This window comes from Oncorhynchus tshawytscha, linkage group LG10, assembly GCF_018296145.1.
Source record: "Oncorhynchus tshawytscha isolate Ot180627B linkage group LG10, Otsh_v2.0, whole genome shotgun sequence".
In the NCBI taxonomy this organism is placed as follows: domain Eukaryota; kingdom Metazoa; phylum Chordata; class Actinopteri; order Salmoniformes; family Salmonidae; genus Oncorhynchus; species Oncorhynchus tshawytscha.
This window is the reverse complement of record NC_056438.1, coordinates 26,125,578-26,147,265: the sequence shown is the minus strand read 5'-3', so window position 1 is coordinate 26,147,265 and position 21,688 is coordinate 26,125,578. Positions and strand designations below refer to the sequence as shown.

At 43.7% G+C, this 21,688-nt stretch overlaps 1 protein-coding gene across 2 annotated transcripts in view; it reads right to left on the bottom strand.

Annotated features, from left to right (window-relative positions):
• The window catches only part of mllt3 (MLLT3 super elongation complex subunit), a 45,692-nt gene that overhangs the window by 15,560 nt on the left and 8,444 nt on the right, over positions 1-21,688 (bottom strand). Inside the window, exons 3-7 of one of the 2 annotated variants that reach the window (XM_024434769.2) lie at positions 6,852-6,934; positions 6,372-6,536; positions 5,422-5,460; positions 4,219-4,347; positions 1,231-1,827 (exon numbers count right to left, since the gene is read on the bottom strand). In XM_024434769.2, the coding sequence (XP_024290537.1) occupies positions 1,231-1,827; positions 4,219-4,347; positions 5,422-5,460; positions 6,372-6,536; positions 6,852-6,934 (1,013 nt within the window). The remainder of the gene's footprint in view (positions 1-1,230; positions 1,828-4,218; positions 4,348-5,421; positions 5,461-6,371; positions 6,537-6,851; positions 6,935-21,688) is intronic. The other variant, XM_024434770.2, reaches the window with a different exon arrangement.

The following is a 21,688-nucleotide window of genomic DNA, read 5'->3' as shown; positions in this document are numbered from 1 at the left end:
TGCTGGTTCTGGCGGGGAAATGGTTAAGGGAGATTAGCACCTGTGTATGTAATGTATTTGTAGCGGGACTGGTGAACACACCATGGGCATGAAAGAATTTGAAAGCAAACGGAGAAAGATAACGAGATGCTTCTGACAAATGCAGAATGGTTGCCCCCTTTTTCCTCTTTTCTAAAAGGCAAAAGATTGAAGAGGAGCTCTTGGCTATTCCTGGCGTCCTTTTGCATTCTCCTTGGGTGCCGTAAAACCATAAATCTCCCAGCTTGCTTCTCTGCTAATAACAGTCCCCATTTTGTTAAGATCCTTTACTGAACGTGAGGAGCTGGCAACACTCTGAAAGGCCTACTGTTATCTCTCAAGGTCTAAATATGACTCCGTTATTCCCATCTTAACACTTACAAAAGGAACTAGACTGTGGTATGTAAAAATAATTTCACAGATCTCTAATCCTTTGCACAGAGTATCACATTTAACCAAATTGTCAACTAAAAAAGTACAATGCAACAGTTGACCATGCCACCTGGATCTAGCAGAACATTCTAAACCTGCAAACATTATTGTTGCTTTGCATGGGCAGCTTTTTTGGCTATGTCAAAATGGGGCACTGGGAGGTAAATTCATGAAGGTGGGGTGGTGGTTTAGGAGGTATCCATTTCCTGTTTCCTTCTAAACAAAAGCAGCCCCTCTACAGCTGCACACCAACCATGTTTATGAGCCACCCCCTTGGACTCGGTCATTAGATGTTTATTGCCTGGTCATGCGGAGGATGAGACTGACCAAAAGAACAGACCCACTTTTAAAACCAGAGGATTCAATAACCTTCTTCCTGCACTAGGCAGAAACTCCACTCTGCTACCTAATACTAAAAAGTCCAGTTGGCTCTATGGGCATACTCGTATGGTAATGTGTAAAAATGCTAAATAGAAAGATTGATTCCTATCGGTTGTTCCTGAATGTGAAGCCGTAACAGTGCAAACAAAATGGACAAACTTTATTGCTGCAAAGGTACACCTGGTTTCACCACTCACTGATTTGAAGGGACAAAAACCAGCAGACACTGGCCACGAGTACCAGAATTGCTCATCCCTAAAGCAATTATTCAAAAAAAACTTAGGTTAACATCTTTTTACAGCTACAGAGTAGAGCCCAGAAGACATGAAAGTATAAATCAACTCTTCCAATGTGGTCAAGGCAGACCGCACAAACAAAATACATATAGGCTCCACTCACATCTGATTTGGTGGACATATTGTCCTCCATGTCGGAGTCGTTGGCGTCCCTCAACTCCGAGAACGGAGGTAGCGTCGGCGCCTTGCTGCGCTCCCCCAGCGCCTCACCGCCGTCCACCCGCACTTTAGCGGGCCGCACCTGGGATTTGTCCTTCAGCAGTTTCTTTTCCGAGTAGTGGGATTGGGGGTACGGCAGCAACGAGCCCCCCGGCGGCTTTAACGTCAACTCCGAGAAGCCCTTCTTGCGCTTTTTGGTCAGATGGTCCTCGCTGTCGGTGATGGACAGTCGCTTGTTAGTCCCTGTCCCATTCCCAGCCCCGTGCGAGTAGCCCCCATCCTGCCGGTGCTCCTTGGACATGGCCTTGGGCTCCTTGAAGCCCATCTTGGGGATGGGGGGGTTGTCCCGAAGAGGCTGGTTCTCTTTGGGTTTCTTGGATGGATCTTTGGAGGCTTTGCTTGGTTCCCTGCTACAGTCTCTGAAGGCACTTTTGGGCTCTTTCAAAGGCTTGTCCTTGTAGTCCTTGGAGGGTTTGTGGAGCTTGGATGAGCTGGTGGTGGTGGTTGTGGTGAGAAGAGAGTCAGATCCTTTGAAGCCGTCCTGCAGCGAAAAGCACATAGATTAGGTCTCAATTTATTTGGATAGTCTCCTATAGGATGGTCGATCAAGCTATCAACTTTAACTCTTCATGTGCAACAACCTCCTCTAAGGTTAAGTTGGGTTTTGAGCTACCTTCAGGTTTAATGGATAGTTGAACAGTTTATTGATATGTTTCACTAACTAAGTGATTATCTGAATAACAAGTTCTACGATTTGGATTAAGTACAGCCCGCACAAGCTACGTACATAATGAAAAAGGTTAGTTCAGCCCTAACTAACACTCAAAGGATTGCACACTGACAAGAGGGAAGATGGAGAAATCCCGCCTCAGGGTCAGTGGACACGATGGGGCAAACACCTAATTAGTTTGTTTGACCCACTTTGTTGCTAATCGTCAGCATGTCAATGAGCTCAGCTAATAACTCCCTTGATCCATAGTGGAGGGTATGGGCCTAAAAGTACATTTTTGATCTCAAGGGCTTTTCTATATACACACACACACACACACCACTGAAATTAGTCTTGATCAACTGTTGACTAGATATCCAGGGAAATGGTTAGGGATGATGCAATTTGAAGTTTGCCACTTCAGTGAGATTTGTTGGGGTCAAAAAAATAATACTTAACACTACAGGGAATTATTTACTTGGCTTCCAGCGCTGAAGGCTTGTTTACAATGCTCAAATCAATACGCCCCAGACAAATAAATGAGCAAAGAAAAGGTTTGGTCATGGAATTTTAAAAGGAGTCTTAATACTGTGTGTTCATTTTGAGAAAGCCTTGTGCCACCCTGGGGTTCTGTACTGCTCGCTCAATAAAGAGCACGTCTATTCTAGAAAAAAAAGGTTTACTTGAGAAAAGAGCTGGGAACTTGTTCTGTCCAGAATGTGGGGGAAGGGAGGGATGACTCAACAGCTGTAAGTGCGACCTTAGTGGCCCGACCGGTGAGCAAACCTGGAGATGGAAGCGACTAAAGCCAGTGCATTCTCTTTTCACTAACTAAACGACACAGGCTGTTTGTCCCGGGGTCACGCCTGCTGGCCCCCGTCAATATTTCATCAATGCCATTAAGCAAGTCTAGACGACAGGGGGGTGTTACGACCTGCCCAAACTACCTCCAAACCCTTTTATTTTGCTCCTGACCCTGGGACCTTCTGGACGTAAAGCTGCTAACCCACTCACACAAAACTACTCCCACCAACAAACACTCTGGCTGCCTAGGGCCAAAAACTTTAAAGGCCGTTTATAGCAAAGTTTTACTGGTCTGAAAGTGATGCGCTTCGCCAATAACAGCCCCAATACATTAACTGGCCACAAAAACAGCACCCGATCCCCCCCCACTGGTACTTGCCACTCCAGAGTATATGGATGTGTGCATCATCTACTTTACTGCAGTCTACTTGTTACAATCACCTGCTACTCAGTGCTATGTACAGAGAATATTACTTTAAAAGCTGCTTATGCACCTTATAACTGTCAAGGCAACTGAGAAACTAACTGGTCCTTTACGCATTGTGCTGTTTTGTAGTTATGTGCAACAATTGAGTTTTGGTCGTTTAGTCTATAAAAATGCACTTATAGTCAAGTAAAACTTGGCAGACTGCCCATAGCAATCAGTAACACTTTTTAAAAAAAACAAGTCGGTTACAAGTGAACCGGAGGGAGAGGAGACCACAGTAGGTGGATTGCCATTGGACGTTAGTGGAAGATAATGGTAGAACTACTGTGCGCGTGTGACCCCTCTGCTCCATCAGTAATCCATCACACACGCACAGTCTGTTTAGATTGGAAACCGTTTCCATGTGCACTGGGCCTCTCGTAACCCAGTCCTGCCAGAGTGGGCTCTGCCCGGCCGCGGTAAATGATACCATTTAAAGGGCCTAAAAATAACAAGTAAATGGAAGCAACATGCCAGTTTATTGACATGTATGATTTACGGCCATGACGGATAATACCACATATGCATCTAAAAGTTGGCTTTCTGAGACCGCTAGAGAACAATTGCATCACAATGAAACACTGCTACGTACCAAGCTTCAACAGGCTTTAAAACCAAAGTGACTTTTATATACTGCCTAATTAATACAGTATGGCCGGTGCTATAACCGTCATTGGTAGCATAGGACCCCAGTGTGTCTGAAAGTTATTGGGAACAGGACCATGTGGTCTCGCAGCAGCCAAGAAATGCCGAGTTGAACGTCTTTTCAAAATCCAGAGTTTAAATACCCTCAACATCTTTGAACCTAGCCAAGTACACTGCGATTATTTTATTTATTTATTTGTTTTTCTTTTTTTGGGGGGGGGGACTTTGAAGTGGGAGTTCTTTGGGAAGAGTTTGAGAAGCAGGGGAGTTGGTCTAGCCCTGATCTGTACCTGGAGACCACTACTGACCTTTGACCCTGGGAAGGCCTTGCTTTTCTTAGCGTCTGAGAAGGTCAATGTCAGGGAGTTGCTGGGGAGGGTGGGCAGCTTGAGGTGCTGGCCGAACAGAGATGTGGAACCCTCCTGCATTACCATCACCTGGAAGTAAAACAGGGTCATTTAGCCAACGCCTTTATCCACAGTGACTTACAGATCAGTAACATATTTAATATATAATGTAGCCTGTGGGAATCAAATCTACAACAGAAGTAAAATAGTAATAATACAATGCAATAAAAAGGGCAGAGAAATTAAAACAGTTTTCTATTGTATTGTATCTTGTGCCCACATGGTCTGGGAATAAAGAGCTTAACCAATCTATTTGTATATCAAGTACCGCATGAATTGGACTGTTTCATAATTCCTGCTTATTATAGCTGCTTGTGTGTAAAACTAAAGACTGCTTGTTTGGATATTTTTGTAATATTTTTTTTTTTAGGGAGGCTAACAGATTATCGTCGCGTTCTTGTCGATGCCAAGAGCAGCAAACCTCAAAAAAATAAACTTGTCCACTTAACACTGCACTTTATTCCTGGAACTGCTCACAGACAGTCATTACATTGTATGGAATGACAGTGAGCACGCGCGAGCAAAGAAAAGACAACACAGCTGCTTCCTTGTGTGTCTAAATTTGAGGGTGCGTTTGTTTGTGGTGTCACTTCAACATAGCAGCCGAGGGAAGAATAAACACATTTCATGTCTTGCCCAGCAGCAAGATATAAACAAAGGGTTAACACTTCACTGGGAACATGAGGTTTCTCTGAGGTTGAAATGATCTGCTGTGAGTCAGCACCAAAACTACTTAGTAAGCATTTCCTTTGATACAACTATCCTTTCCTTTGTCTTCCCATTACCCTCTCTCCAAATGAAACCAACAGATGTCAAACTCTTTTAGGAGGGGGATAACAGAGCTAGGCGGGGTGGGTTCCGCCTTTACAATGGTAGGGGAAACACTTGGTCAACAACATGGGGAAAAGTCTCAGAAATAATAGAAGCTTGCCCACAACTGTGCATATTGGATACAGTTCTTGGATACAAGCCTATATTGTCAAAGCCAATCGTTGTCAATGTCAATGCGAGTGGACCAATAGCATTGAAGCTTCAGTATCAACACATTCTTGTGTGTAAATATCTCAATTGGAAGAATGTTGCAGTACACATGATAAGTCTTACTTGAGAGTCGTCCAAACTTCTTTTGTGAGGATCCCGTTGCTGTGGAGGACACACAAAGCATTTTAGTGCACACTCACACGCCAATCAGCTCTATTGGAGAAAGCCTCAAAACATCCGGAGTAAGCGGAATAAATGTTGCTATGGCACACCAGTCCTTTCTTAATTAAACCATGTCACAGTCAGCGTTGTCTTTTTCCAATCTTATTTGTTTCCTCTGAAAAGGCCTGTAGACATTAAGGTGTATGATATCATACACAAAGACAAAAAACATTGGTGTGTTACTGGAATGAGCATGGAGAGGGGCCTGCTAAAAATAAAAAACTCATGACCTTACAAATTACATATGTTCCTGAAGCGATTGTCCACAAAAATGTTTTGGGGACATTCCTGTGGGCACACAAGGTTTTCAGGAGGGCAGTGGGAAGAAAAACAAAACACAATTTAAAAAAGCATGAGCCCATTTGCCTACCAATGGCTGGCCTGATAAGCCCATTTGCCTACCAATGGCTGGCCTGATAAGCCCATTTGCCTACCAATGGCTGGCCTGATAAGCCCATTTGCCTACCAATGGCTGGCCTGATAAGCCCATTTGCCTACCAATGGCTGGCCTGATATGCAACCGACATGGTTCATATCTCGTGGCCAGCAAAGTCAAAGTTCTTATGTCATCTTAATGTTTTTAAAGTGCTATTCATTGCGTTACATTCCCTTCAACTTCTGATTTGTCATTTAATAATTTACCTCTCCAGGGGTTGGCCATACTGGATATGAAGGCCTATTCTCAAGCCCTGCTCTCACAGCTGAATCAGGTGTTCAAGCAAGGCTGGAGCAAAAGCCTACCTATCCAATATGGCCACCCATGCTTATGGCTATTAAGATAAACACCAGCTATTGAGATGCACCCCTAGTGAAATTTCCATCTCCCACCCCCCAGTCCTGTCATCTCGTACCCCGCCAGCTTTAAGCAGCTTCCTGCGGAACTCCTCCGTGGGATTGTTGAAGGTGAGCTTCTCGCAGCGCAGGTGATTGACAGGCGGGTGGCCGTCCAAGTGTAGAAACAGGTCGTAGTCGAAGCGCACTTTCTTAGGTTCTTCCTGAGAGGTGCAGTGGGACATCCGTAGAAACAAAAGAAAGGAGAGAAGTCAGTTGCGTACCAAAGTCCAAATGGTAAAATGTATATTGATAGAGTCCTCTTTCGTACAAAGGCAAAGAAAGTGTTAACTATCATTCTGTATAAAGAACTATGCAAATGCATGTGGATATAAAAATATACATTTTTTGCCATTACCCACAATTCAAATGCTACTTTTAGATTATTAAAAAGGTCCTAATGTGGGATGATCATGGTCTCCTATATATCAGGCTAAGCCAAATGTTTACAGGTTGGAATCTTTAGTATGCAACGCAGGTCAAAACCTTGTTAAATGTACCTTATTTCTGAAGTACACTTCAATGGGCAAGATGAAGCCTGCGTATCCAGACTCCTCCACTTTATAGGGTGGATCCTTGCACACTGAAATATAGAGAGGGAGGGGGGTGCTTTTCACTCAATGCTGTGTGTTCACTTGTAAATACGTTATCCTTAGTCCTCTGAAACAATGATACGAGTCCTGTGTGCTCCCAGTGTCTCACCGCTCAGTGTTTCTAATGCGTTTGTCACTAAAGCCTTCAAAAATATATATATATACTAAAAACGTGGGTGAGTCAACAAGCTCCTTGAAAAATGTTTAAGACGTAAACGTGATTTGTTTTCTAATCTAATTTCAACCACAAGCAACAGCAAAGTCTCAAGGTACCAAATATATTCCTCTTAACATTAAAAAAATAAAGTAATTTAAACCTACATAATTGTCAAGGTTACCTTCAGATTACAGAAAGCCCTTAATGTGTGTATGAGACATTGGCACTAATGGGAATTGGAATGTCTCTTGCTGCCAGCCACACTTGCTCACAACTTCACACTGCCAAGGTACTACCTGAAAGCGCTCCCTCTACTGGGATCTCATTATAAACATGAAGACCATTTCCGCCACCAATCTGATGCAACACGGATACCAGAAACTCTGGGCTAATATTAGATATAAATACATCTCAAGTCCTGGCAACCCACGACATGAAACGCTGGGTTCCCATCAAGCTCTTCAGGACAAACAACCTGCGCTCCAGGTCAGATAAACCCCCCCCTCGGACACACCTGTTTGTCATTCTCTATGTCCCAGGGGGCTTTGTAGCAAGACTGCCAATTAGTCTGCATGTTCAAGGCAAATTTAAGAGAATCTATATGCTCCCGTTCAACATCTTATCTTTTGTTCGTCTTTACGGAGTAGTATGTGCAGCATAACCATAATTGTACAGTTTGTACATTGATAAAGCGCTAAGTAATATACAATGTGCTCCTTAGCTCATTTGGAGGAGTGGTATAGTATAAATGCAGTCATTCTAACTCTGTCAAGGTCAGACAGTCTTTTAAAAAGGCAGTAAAAGCAGGGAATGGCAGGGCACAGCATGACAGACAGCCAACAGGGATTAACAAAACATTCAGAGAAAAATAGGTTTTTAAATGACTGCGTTCTCCACCTGTGTATGCCAACCGTTCAAACTAGCCAAATCCGACAGAAATTGAGAAACGGTTCTCGAAACGTAAAAAAAAAAACGTGTCGGAATGGTCAAAAAAGTACTCGTCCCCTACAGTCCTGGCTGGCAGTAACCTAGTACAAAGAGAGAAAAATACAAGGAGCCAAACTGCAACATCAGACAGGAAGTCAGATGTTCACATTACACCAGCTCTAAGCGCCACCACCTTCAGGGTGACTGACGGCTCGGCTGGCTAGACCAGAGTCAACCTCACTGCTGGTGTATGCTCTGCCCCAGAATCCAATAACGCTGAGCAAATATTGTGGGTTGTGATTAATTGCGTGATCGGGTCAGGTTCAATTACATGTGGCTAAAAGGTTCCATTCACCGTAGCCTGCCGAACTTATTTATGTAGAACCTGGAAAATATGGGTTGAGAATGAGATGAGTTGCACCACCCAGAAACATAGCGTGGGATAGTCTGGGCTCTGTGAGCAGTTCTCTTTCACATATTTAAGCCTCCAGCATTTTCCCCCCCATGTGGCGGTGACGCAGGTTTGTCAACCTAAGAGACTGTCTGGAAGGTGTTTTCTGAGGGTTAGCTAGCATCAACACCTGGTCTCCCAGGTATGCTGCTACCTCCCAATGTGTCTTCTACTTGTTGCCCAGGAAAGAGCACCCCCATCATTTAACACAGCAAAGCGCAACAACCCATTCACCACATGACCTTATATAGGCCTTTTCTCATTTAGATTTGCTCAACTCAAAGAGGGGAGTACAGTCTTCCACTTGCCTACTAACAAAGAGACTTATCAGTTTCCGGGTCACGGAGGAGAGAGGATGGACTTTTGACCAAAAAAACCCACCATGGTCTTGATAGCCCCCAAAGTCATTAGGGGCTGTAATGTACATTTTGGGGATTCGTCAACCAATGAAGAAAATAGCCATTTCATTGTAGCAGTTGTGGTTTCTTACATACCGAATCAAATGGTTCACTCTGTAGACTTTGTTCAAATGCCACAATCTCAATGTCTTAACTCTTCAATCAAGTAATTTATAACATTCCCCACTCGAATTCAGACACTGCGACGTGTGGGCAGCCGCGCTTGGCCATCCCATCGCTTGCTGTACTTGACCATTCGATGTTATGGTGCATTTCCTCTCTTAGCCTAAACCACTATTTCAATGCAGGATCCCTGCTGCATTGTAAATCTCATGTGGCAACAAAACTGGATAAGCAACCAGTGAAGAGTAGATCACCATTAGAAGCACACTGCTTGTAATCTACACATCATTGCAACAAGTGACCCTAGAATGGAACTCATTAAATTGATGAGAAAATATTTACCAAGCCAACACATTGGCTATGTTACCATCTCTGTGTGCGTCACAGGCGGGAAAGGGGAAGAAGGAAAGCAAATTAAATGACTGAGCCTTGAGCTGTGGGAGGAGTTTGGCTTGGCAGTACCATCTTGGATATGGTTCCCTATTCAAAATTGAAAAGGTCACTGTACATGTGAAGGAGCAACTGGAAGGCAGGTTAGCGTTTTTCATAATGAATCTGGTTCTGGAGGAAGCTCTGCAGAGTAGTCACAAATTAGCACAGCCCAAAAGGTTTAAAAATCTGATAAACCTAATGACTAACCTTGACCTTAAATTAAGACAAATTCAAATGTTTATAACAATTTTTACTTTGCAGCAGGCACATCTAGCAGAAATCACAGTTCTGCCTACAGGACAAGACTCATCCCATAAACAACCTGCAACTGGAAGAGCGAGGTACGCAATACACTCATTGACCTGTCAACAGGAACTTTGCCAACGATTAGAGCAAAGTTTGGAAGGGAGACAGAGGGCCAGCCTATTTATTGAGCAGGCCCGAGGTACTCAGTTTTTCTCCCCGTGGATCAAGCCGAGATGTCAATCATAGAACAATGCCAGTCACAATACATTTGCCCTTTCCCCAGAGACTGGTTTGTAATGAGCCAAAAGTTGGAGGACATAGAACTGCACAGTAAACTAAATAAAAAGTTGAAGACATCTTGCAGCTACTTCACCAACAGCTCCTTCCACTCATGAAATCAGATGTTCCCTCTTTCCCCTCCCTCATCTCAAATGGCGAGTGTTTAACTTAACCTTTACGGGATCGGTGCCTCCCCCCCACAGGACAGTTGAGCTAACGGTGCATTAATGTGATTAGCATGACGTTTTAAGTAACATTTCCCAGGACAGACATCAGATTGCCAGAAAGCTTAAATTCTTGTTAATCTAATAGCACTGTCCAATTTACAGTTGCTATTACAGTGAAATAATATCATGCTATTGTTTGAGGAGAGTGCACAGTTATATACTTGAAAATGTATCAATAAACCAATTAGGGGACATTTGGGCATACTTGATACATGTTGAACAGTAATGCAATGGTTCATTGGATCAGTCTAAAACATTGCACATACACTGCTGCCATCTAGTGTCCAAAATCTAAATTGCACCTAAACTGCAATACTACATTGTGGCATTTCAAAGATAACACAAAGAAAAAAACATTTTTTAATCTTTTACCAGATCTAATGTGTTAGTCTCCTACATTAATTTCACATTTCCACAAACTTCAAAGTGTTTCCTTTCAAATGGTATCAAGAATATGCATATCCTTGCTTCAGGTTCTGAGTTACAGGCATTTTTAACATGCCTTTACTGCATCGTGCTTAGCATTAAGTGCCATCATCACATTGAGTTGCATAGCGGTTAAGAGTTGTGCCAGTAGCCAAAAGGTCCCTGGTTTCAAATCCCAGAGCCAGCAAGGTGGAAAGATCTGCTGGTCTGCCCTTGAGCAAGGCAGTTAAATGGTTAACTGCTCCCCGGGTGCCTGATGACGTGGGTTAAGGTGTCCCCCCACAACTCTCGGATTCAGAGGGGTTGGATTAAATGTGGAAGACACATTTTGGTTGGGATGCAGTCAGTTGTGCAACGGACTGTGTATCCCCTTTCCCTATAGGTTTAATTACGGAACACTTTCCCTTCCCTAACAGATGCACTTAACGTCTGTAAAGTAACTGTTAGAATACAGATTATCCACTTGCACTTCGCGAAACTTTACCCCAAAGCACTTTCAAGAGAAAATAACTACGTCTGTCAAGTTGATCCGTCAAAGTGGCTGAATAAAAAGCTTTCGCAGAGGACATGCTGTCATACTCCATATTGTAACTCATATGGTAGAGAGCTTGCAGCGCAAAAAGAGCCTCTGTCTGCCTATGGAACAGAAACATTGATGGAACAGGTATATACTGGTAACTAGTCAAATAGACACCTATACAAATTAGTTATATTTCAAGCTCTATTCAACAGCACTCACACTTGCAGTTTAAAAAAATTAAGTAATTTGAAAGCTAGTCTTTAGTCTGACTATTTCTATTGGTCGACATTTGGTCCATGACTCAGCTGAAACACCATTATTCATGAATCCGCAGCCTTACTGTTCCTGTTGTTCCGTAGGCAGACGGTGCACTAACTGTGTTGCATCATTTAATTGGAACATCTAGAGATTCTAGTGTCTAAGGGAATCAAGCCACAGTGAATCATTTCCCATTTTTAATCCAACGTCCCAGCTGTGAGGTCTTGAATGGCAGGCCGTGCAGAGAGGTCAAGCGTCTTCCCAACGGGAAAAGGATAGCACAGAAAATATGAGGTGCTTTCAAGTCCATTTTAAGGTCCAACTTTAAAAGAAACAAGAATTACAACTGTTGACAAAAGCAGTTTAATGTGGCTACAAGTTATGCTTCGCTTAAAGGATCTTAAAGGATAAGTTGTGATAAGGAACAATAATTATCCTGAAACAAATGTCTGCACAGCGAGTCTTCTTACATCGAGACTAGTTAAGTGGCGTGAGCTGCTCAATCTATGGAGAGTAGTGATTAGATGCTCCGCAAAGGTGAGTCCTCAGTCCGCTGCGGAACATCTTCCGTCACCCTCCCCCAAACCATTGTGGTTACCATGCTCCACACACGGGCCAGTGTACAACTGAGGAGAGGTCACCTGCTCCCATTTGGACTAATCGAGTTAGCAAGAGACTTAAGATGCAGGGGGGCAGTTGCTAAGCTCTTAGGAAAAAGCCAATGCCGCAAAAAAAGGTGTCCCAGGATATCCCCTGGTCAAGCAAGTGCCAAACAATGGAAGGTGGCAGGTTATGGCCTTAAAGGAGTTGACTGAAGAGTTCCAGACAGTATTGCACAATGCTCATGTAAAGGGGGGGTGGAGTGTAGACCATGCTGTGGCCTTCATCAAATCTGCTCATTCACTTGGCCAAGCAGCGGCCGACCTGAAATAACAAACCATTTGCAGAATTAAAATTGGTTTGCCGATAATTGGTCCCAGGCATGGGCTTAATTACCACAGGCTCGACGCTCTCCTCTCCCCATTTACCTCCCCCTCGAGCTTTTTTCTTCTGCACTGTTGACCTATATGACTGGCTGCAGACTGATGTACAAGCCCATGAGCAGCCCTCAGCCCTAGACTGATTACAGAAAAATGCTAATCTAAGCATTTTTATTAGGACCTCAATGCCACAACATGGGTGTCAGTCTGTCCAATCAAAAAGGGGAAGGAAGTAGAATGTCGCAACTGTGATCTGAAGAGAACCGCCACTAACAATCTATGGCTATGGGGAGTTAATTTATCCTCATTCTCTATTATTGTATCAAATAAGGCTAATTCCTCAAGCAGGCTGCTACACAAATACCTGAAAGTCATCAGCACCAAAACATTCCTTATAGTTGGAAGACTGTTTAGTGTAGTTTTGACCACTACTGTAACAGGAACCAACCTGACCTGGCAACTCATGCGCTAATCAAAGACATACAGCCTGTTTCCTGCCAGGGCCCAGCTCTTGTTCATATAGGCAATTTGCTCCCTTTTGCCAATGCCGAGTGGAAGTTTGAATTAGTGGAGAGAGACGGTCCAATGCTCAGACAAAAACCATGCATCGACGAAAGGAAAACGAGAAAGGACAGGGAGAACCAGGGATGAAGGCGCTTCCCCAAAGCACATCTTGCCATATGGGGGAGGGGGGACGCAAAAAAAGGTGTGATTCTGCACCTACCATATTGGAAGACACCAAAGGCAGGGAGGGGGTTGTGTCACTGAAGCTACAGGGAGTCATGGTAGCAGCGCTCAGACATACACAAAACACTCAGTGGGATTTCTCCTAGACTGACACGGGTCCTGAGAGAGAGGGGGGGGACCTCAGGGAGAGTACATGAACAATACCAACCTCGTAACCAAATCATAAACATCTGTCACTCGGATAGTGGACCACTTCCTCAAGCTTCCCTTACGATGTCACACAAGTCACTCTTACTATTCTATTCTGATTATAGTATGGGCACTACCAGTGTGGGAAAAACACTCTTAGGGGCATGATGGTTGGATCTCATGAGAATAGTATGGCCTACTCCATGACTACAGCATAACATTTTTTTTTTTTAAGTTCCCTCTAGTGCCTTTCGGTTTCCCCATGGTTCCAACACATATACCCCACACCCTCTTCTTTAGAAATAGACAACCACAGATCTCTCGCCTAGATCTTGAGGGTGCAACTTCCTGTCCCATATACCCCTTTACACTACTGATCCAAAACAGCTGAATGTGAGCGTACTGAATGATGATTCAGCGGCCAGGCCGACATAAAGGGGTGAACAGTGAACACGTGTTGGCAATATCCTCATTCACTAACCACAGCTGAGCACAGAGGGAAAAACACTAAACACCAAACTTAACAGTCCATGGCGGACCTCAAAGTAAACCCCAAACGAGAGCATTCATTTTATAGTCGTAGAAAACACTACTCATAACAAGAGTTTTTAATTACAAAGATCATTAATTAAAGTCATTCAACGCAAGACAGAGCATTTATAGTGAGCAAAAAAAACAAAAACAAAAAAAAGACACCAGCACGCTCTCAACAGCATTAAGTCGTTATGCGAACAATGGCATGATACCGGCCAAACAGATTGGGTTAGGTCAGTCTGCATGGGACCTTGACTGAACTGGGTATAGTTTTCCCACCCTGTCCCCTCTTAGATTTGTAGTGTCGCCCTGATGCCAGCTATCCCCTGTAATTGACCATTAGGGGCCAAGATGGTAAGGGGATACATTCCTTTAGCCCAAAACCCCACCCCAGCTCACCACACCCCCCCTCTCCAATCAACGAACGAGGGCACGAGGTTTACTAGAAAACAGGGCGCTCACACGCCGTAATTGGCACCATAACAGGATGATCGGTTGCCGGGTAGAATTCCATTATGGTTCTAATTAAAAGGCCATTAATGGTGGCTGCGGCGACCAATTTCACTCCCTCGCAATGCGATTTAATTTCCTGTACAGTATAGTTCAGCATACCTTGCTGAGCTCCCTGGCTTTTAAAAGGCTTAAGAACGCCAAATCCCCCCCCTCCGCCATATTTTACCCAGGGAGCCTTGCTGTCAGCACGGCGGCTAGCCATCGGTCAACAAGGCCATTGGTGGTCCCTCTATCACTCCCGATGTTCAAGCTGCTCCCCCAGCCTTCAAAAGCACTCTCCCAGACCAGCACCGCACCAGGTTCTCATTTGATTCTTCGTCCTGTGTAGTACCACTGTAATAGTGGAGGCGTGATGGGAGATGACATAAATATACAGTACCAGTCAAAAGTTTTAGAACACCTACTCATTCAATTTTTTTTTTTTTTTTGACCCCCATACTGTTATTTCATAATTTATGTCTTCACTATTATTCTACAATGTTGTTTAGTAATAAAGAAAAACCCTGGAATGAGTAGCTGTGTCCAAACTTGATTGGTACTGTATATTTTTTTTAACATGAAACCATTTCTTATAAAATCTGTGCTTTTGAAACTAACAATTTCCTCTAATAGAATATAGTCATCTAGTACTTCTACAAATTTCTCTACTGGCTTTTTTTTTAAAGAGAAAAACTGGCATTGCAGTTAAAGATGCATTACATGGAAGGACAACAAAGCTATCAGGAAACGCAGGCAGTTGCCATCACTGCCAACCACCTCGCCCACCCAGGCACAGAGCGCGTGAAACGGAACAAAGCTGGTGTTGCATCACCCGTTTGTCATCACTGCCTCCATGCCGTCGGATTACCCCCAAGCTCCTCTGTACTAGAAAGTATTTCCCTCTCTGCTTCAACTCCTTGTGCAGTGCTCGTCTTCCCCACCTGCAGCACAAGTCATACATATGGGGGATGGGACGGTTCGTTTAGACAAACTGCAAGGGTGTCATCCTCACGATAGACCTAGTCGAACAATGCATAAAATATATGGTCAAATCTTTCCAATAAACCCTTTTGTAGAAAAAGTATCCCTTGAGATTAAGGGTCCACTCATCATTTACAAATTGCTTTATAGATTAGGCACAATGTTGCTGTGTGAATGCACTTATGACCGAGGCAACTTGTCAATTTCTCATATTTTAAAAGTATTTCCAACCATTCTGAATCAAATACTTGGACAAAATATTACTTTTACTTAAACTAAAATAAATGTATTTCTGCCCTGAGTCCTTACTGTGCTCACCACAGGTCCCTCACCCCTCTTACAGATATCCATCTATAGCATTTAGACACGTGAAATAATTTTTGGGAGAAACACGAAACGAAAAGGAGCCAAAGTGGTTTCCATATCGTGAAGCCACATTTAACTTTCATGAACACGGAATCAGTTTAGTACATCAAGACAGTGCCCAAGAATAACTAATATGCATGAGAGTATGGCAGGGGTGTGTAAACCTCAAGCAAAGCCAAACACCTTGCCATTTGGCTCATTAAATGAGGCCCTCACACAGTGCAGCAAGTCTGGACTAAAATGTTAGGTGCTGTAAAGTTTAAAAAATTTTTTTTATAAAAATAAAATAAATGTTTTATGGCGAGCGTGAGATCAGGAGAGAAAGACCTGTCAGACAGCCCTTATAGACAATGCATCAATAAAGCACTTCCTCCACCCTCCTTTCATTGACAAAACTAAGGGAGAGTGAGCATTTACGGCTCAGTTCCTGTTTTTCAGCAGTTGCCCCCCTCCCCTCCCCCTTTCCATCTCTACCTCTTTCCCACTCCTTTCATGCCAGCAGCAGTGGCGGCAGGCAGCCTGCAGTTTCACGGCCCAGGCCCTTTGTGCTCCACCTATACAAGTAGGTATGATTTCTGCCGAGTCGTAAAACAATTACTGGCAAATTCCTGCAGCTCTTTGATTTCTGGCCAGAAGCTAGGGGAGGCACATCCAGTGGCTGATGGTACCTCTGCTCTCCAGTAAGGGGTGGGGGTGGGGGGGCACAGGGAAGTAGAGGCAGAGGGGGGCTTTGTCCAGTGCTGGGGACATCAAGGAACACTGGAGATTTGTGACGGTGCACATCCTGTGGTCTTTAGGAAACAGTAGAATGAAGGACCCAAGGTGCGCACACACGGCATAAGTAGTGACTAGCAACTGCTAATCTCTAAACGCCCTGTGCTATTGACCGACTCCCTGTTTCTCCATGATAAGAATAACACCTCAACTACGAAACTTTCCTGAGAATTGTAAAAATGTATACACCCTCTTTAAAAAGTAAAAAAAAGGGGTTGAATGCCAAAAAAAGGCATCAAAAGGCCTATATCCAGCTGGCTGGCAGGAGAGGAGAATAGATGTAATGCTGGCATGACTTGTCTTGGGGTGACAGAGGTAAAGCAGCAGTCAGAGGGCAGCGGGAGGAGAAGTGAGGGAAACTAAACCAAAATGAGCTTCTGGCAGAGGAGTGTTTCTGACAGACCTCCCAAATCATGAGGGGGAAATCAGGGGAGAGGAATGAGTCACACTCTGCACATCTCCGATGGGCAATAATCAGTTTGAAGGCAGGGATGACATGTCAAGCCTCAGGGCTGGAGACAATTATCTCAGCAGAGGTGTGCGCGGATCTGGTGTCCGCAAGCAGGAGTCTATTCTGGGCTCCACAAATCAAACTCGTTGTTGGAAATCGACTTTGCGCTTACAACATTTATCATACCCACCAATGAATAATTAACGATAACAATGAGGGGGATACAAATACTGTAAATAAATAATAGGGTTCAAGTGAAGCTTGTACAACTGTTAGTAAACACTGGCAGGGTCACGCACACATGCACTTTCACTCCCAATATCCAGACAAATGTCTCAACATTCACTTTTGACTACAAAACGGAACCAAGCACATCTAGGCTAGCACATCTCCAAACCCGCACTCCTCTAAATGCATTAAAACGTACTACATTGCAGACAAAGACAATATCGCCATCAATATCAGAGCAAGACGAGATCACATTAGCGAAACCACAGCAAAGGGAGGAGAGGAACGCCACACTACATCTAAGACATGTTTAAGCCTGAGGAGATCTCGTCTATGGGTACTCCAGTGACTTGACTTGTGGTATGTGCACAGCCCCAAAAATAATGATTAGGAAAGGCAGTGGGGATAAGGAAAGTTTTAAAAATATATTTTTTCATTTATATATTTTTTTAAAGGCTTCATGCGACAACTCCAGGAGCCCAGGCGAGATCCAGGGGCCAACATACTGAGCCAATCATTACGCTAACCCACCGCTATGGAGGGAATAGGGAAGGCAGGCGCGTGCACACACACCTTATTTAAACTGGTTATCGTAGAGCTTCTTACAGAAAAATAAAAAGAGTCCTTCACTATCTCAACATAAAGATCCAGTAATGCTTCTCAACTCCCCCACTCCACCCCCGTAATGACGAAATGCCCTTCCATTAAAGGGACACGCTTTTCATGAAATATTACCCGCACATCCTAAGAGGTACCATCTCAAAAACAGATTAAAACACGCCAAATGGGGTGCTTAACACCACAAAGCAGCATGTGCCATCGGAGCTGATTGCAAAAAATAGCCCATTCTCGGTTCCAGTCCAGAGCCAACTTCTTCAGGGTTGGTGCGCTCCGCCGAGACGACAGCGATGCCATTCGGCAGTGGTCGTCGCCACGGCAACACCTGAACGCCAGGGCCTAACTGCTGCCTATAATGAGGCGGCACTGTGACTTTACAGACTGTTGCATCATTAATTTTAATGTGTCGAGGAGAAGCAGCTTCCCCCTCCTGGACTGAAACTGGAAATCAGTGCAGCTGTGGGGGAACGCAAGAGCAGAGTTACCGCTAAGTCTCCAGTTCACTTCCTATGCCCCACAACATTTTCTCTATCGCTTTTGAAAAGAGATATACGGTGGCCAGGTAAGTTAAAGCAACATGGAGTAAGGGTAGTTGAAACCCCCCAAACAATTAGAAAATTAAAAGCACTGTTACACAAATAAATAGGAATAGAGGATTAGATTTAAGATTTGAAACAACGCTTTGAGCCCGTTTTGCCCAATACCTTAGTTCACACTGGCAGAGACGTGAACATCAGTTTGCCGGTCGTCAGCATCTTTTTACAGGGAAATATATTTTGCGAGTGACACAAATGTGATCTGCTCAGCTCCGTAAAAATCAATAGCTTCAAACTTCCCATAGAGCCAATGGTCATGATTTATTACTATCATGCCTTAAAATGTTCGCTGAGGTTTTGAATTACGATTATGACTGTGGAGTCAAGGGAACAGGCCAGCTATTCCCACTGGCTTCAAGGCAGGTGTGAGAGCATCCTTACAGCACAGAGCATACACTGCATATGATGAGCAAGTGCTCATTTCAGAACCCGAAATGACCGGCTAAAAAAAAAGACAAATGTATTGAATAGGGAGTCATAACAGGCAACATTACTAACATCTGTAAAATAGGGAAATCACGTTCAGAGAACAATATGATGACGGAAATCAAGTCAGTCCCCCTAAAAAAATAAAATAAGAGGGTTGTATTGGTTATGCTTTGACAGGCCCAAAGTAAAAATGTCCGACTAAACCATGTTCCAGTCCATTTATTTTGGGATGGGGGTCGGTCTCACCCCCTCCTTTTCCTCCAGTCCTCCTCACAGGACTAAATATCAGGTTTCCAAGGCTACACAGCATGGCAGCCAATCATAACCATTTTCTGCAGGTCTGTTGAAATGTCTTGCTGGCCATAAAACTACAAAATCGGACGCTTTAAAATCGAGACAGAGCAGAATAGTGCAGAATGGGGACGGCAACTGACCACAAATGTTGTCGTCATTTTATAGTCTTCATAATTAATATATAGCCTGCTTTATTCTAGATTTGTACACATTTAGGATGGATTTAAAAAATGTAAACCATCCACAAGACATTTTTCTAAGCAAAAATTCCCTGTCAAGTGAGGAGAGGGCATCGGTATGATCCACAACAGCTGCCGGATGGCTATATTAAAACATTAAAGCTGGCATTTAGCCGCCTCACAAGAAAAGAGGGAAGTGAGAAAGGGAATAAGGGGGACTTTCAGAGCTACATATCCTTGGAAGGCGTGTGTGTGTGTACACACCTCTCACCCTTTCTGCAGGGGGTAGCTGTGCCCTTACAAGACCAGTATTAAAACAGTCAAACATGCTTGTCTATGCTAGGTTTGCCCTCAACTTCTTTGGCTTCGCCCATCAGAGGCCCAATGCTGATCAAAGGTACCAGAGAGGGGTAGGGTTAACCCCCCGTGATACAAAATAATAAGCCTGATTGTTTACCTGACAACGGCATCATGCATTTCAGCCAAGCTGAAGACTGGTTGTGGAGGTATTTTGTACTCAACAGAAGAGCATTGATGCCATACTGCTCCTGAAGAGTCTTGGGGTTCGAGTCCGTCAATTCCACAAATGTAAAATGTAGCCTACCATTTTACTGTTTATTTTAGGTGTACCATCAGAACAGTCATTTACCCATTAGGGGAGACAACAGAATATAATATAATAATTTTAGAATAAAAACGTGGGAGGCAGTAGATTTCAAGCTGTATCCTGGTTTGCACTTGCTAAGGAAGGTTTCAGGCTAAGAGGAGTGCCCAATTGGTCAAATTGAGTGATAAGCTGCAAATACATCATCCTTGCAAACAGGATCGAAGGCTGAAAGCATTTAAAGCCATTGGCTAGCCTGAAAACCATGACCTTGCCTAAAAACAGAACCCAATGTCACGTTTTGATGTCAGTGCACTCGAGGGTAACCTAGTAACGAACCACCATACCCAAAAGGTGGCAACACTGCCCACTCCCAAAACAATTTCAACTACCTAAAAAAATATCCTAATTTATTGCGCCTACGTTTTATACAAAACCCTTTGAGCTCAGGAAGTACTTAGGCTGGCAATTTGTTACCATGTGAAAACACTGAAGTACCATACTACTGATGTTCCCTCTAAAGCTGCGTGTGTGCGTGGAGCGTCACGCAGAAGAAATATGAGCCTGTGCGCGATCGTAGAAAGTTGAGTGAAGTTCAGTTCCCCCATTTAGGTAACACTAGCGACGTGTAGCTCTACTGTGGGAATTGTGATCGAATCAACACAATATTAGCCACTTTCAATGTAATATACCGAAACAAAATAAACTATGCAAGCTTTAGTATGCAAAACTGAGAAAGATATTTTCTTATAGGCAGAGTGTATTGGGAGTAGGATTCTATTGCATTGACAGGCATGACTCAGGCCAGTACTCTACACAGACTGGTGGCCCATAACCAATCAGAGCTGCAGTAGGCCTATATGCATTAGACCATTGCTACATATGGATCTGTGCCATTCACTTTGAACTGGACTGTGTTTAGGCTACAGCGGCCTCGAGTAGATGCACTTGCTTTGAGATCAAAGTGAGAGCTGCATGCAGCAACGTTTGCATATTTGTTCATATTCTTTGCTAGTCAGTGAGTTATTAGCACAGTTATTAGCCCAGGGAAGAGGTTGCGTCTTACAAGCGCACAAGATGTGTGCACTTCTAGCCATCTTTGAAAAGCGAGTCAGGTTTTATGCCTTAAAAGGGGCAGTGTTTTATTTTGAGACAGTCTTGAATAAGCTAAGTAGCCAATAAAGCGTAGCATCATTTGTCTGACTAATAATGTTATGTTAATAATGAATTTTATTTTGTAAAGTGGTTTCTTGCAAACATCGTCAGCCGCCTCGTCTGAAGGACCAGTGGATAAACAGGTTCATGTCAAACCCTGCATGTTTGTTTTAAGTCTCATGGAACGTAGGTGTTGAACACCACACATTGGCTGATACTGTAGGCTGAATGATAGAACAGCGATTACCATGTTAAAAATATTATGAGGATGTATTTCCTACATCGTTTTTGATGTTAAAACAAAGCCATCAAGTAGACCCTCAGTGTTCACAGTAAACACACACCAGAATTAGAGGGAACATTGCATACTACCATCACCTCCTAGGGACTGGGGTAAGATCTCATGGCATGTGTCATATCAGGGGATTTAAACAAGGTTAAGTATCTTCCTGCTGGGGTTTTGGAACATTCTATTCTAGCCAAGCACATAATTTATCAAGAACGGGCAGAGGGGGGGGGCGGGGACGGGACTAGATTGAACCCTAATTTTACTCACCGCTTGTCAAAAGGGCTTCTTCAGAACATACACTACATTGCCAGAAGTATGAGGTCACCTGCTCATCAACATCTCATTCCAAAATCATGGGGATTAATATGGAGTTAATCCCCCCCTTTGCTGCTATAACAGCCTCCAATCTTCTGGGAAGGCTTTCCACTAGATGTTGGAATATTGCTGCAGGGAC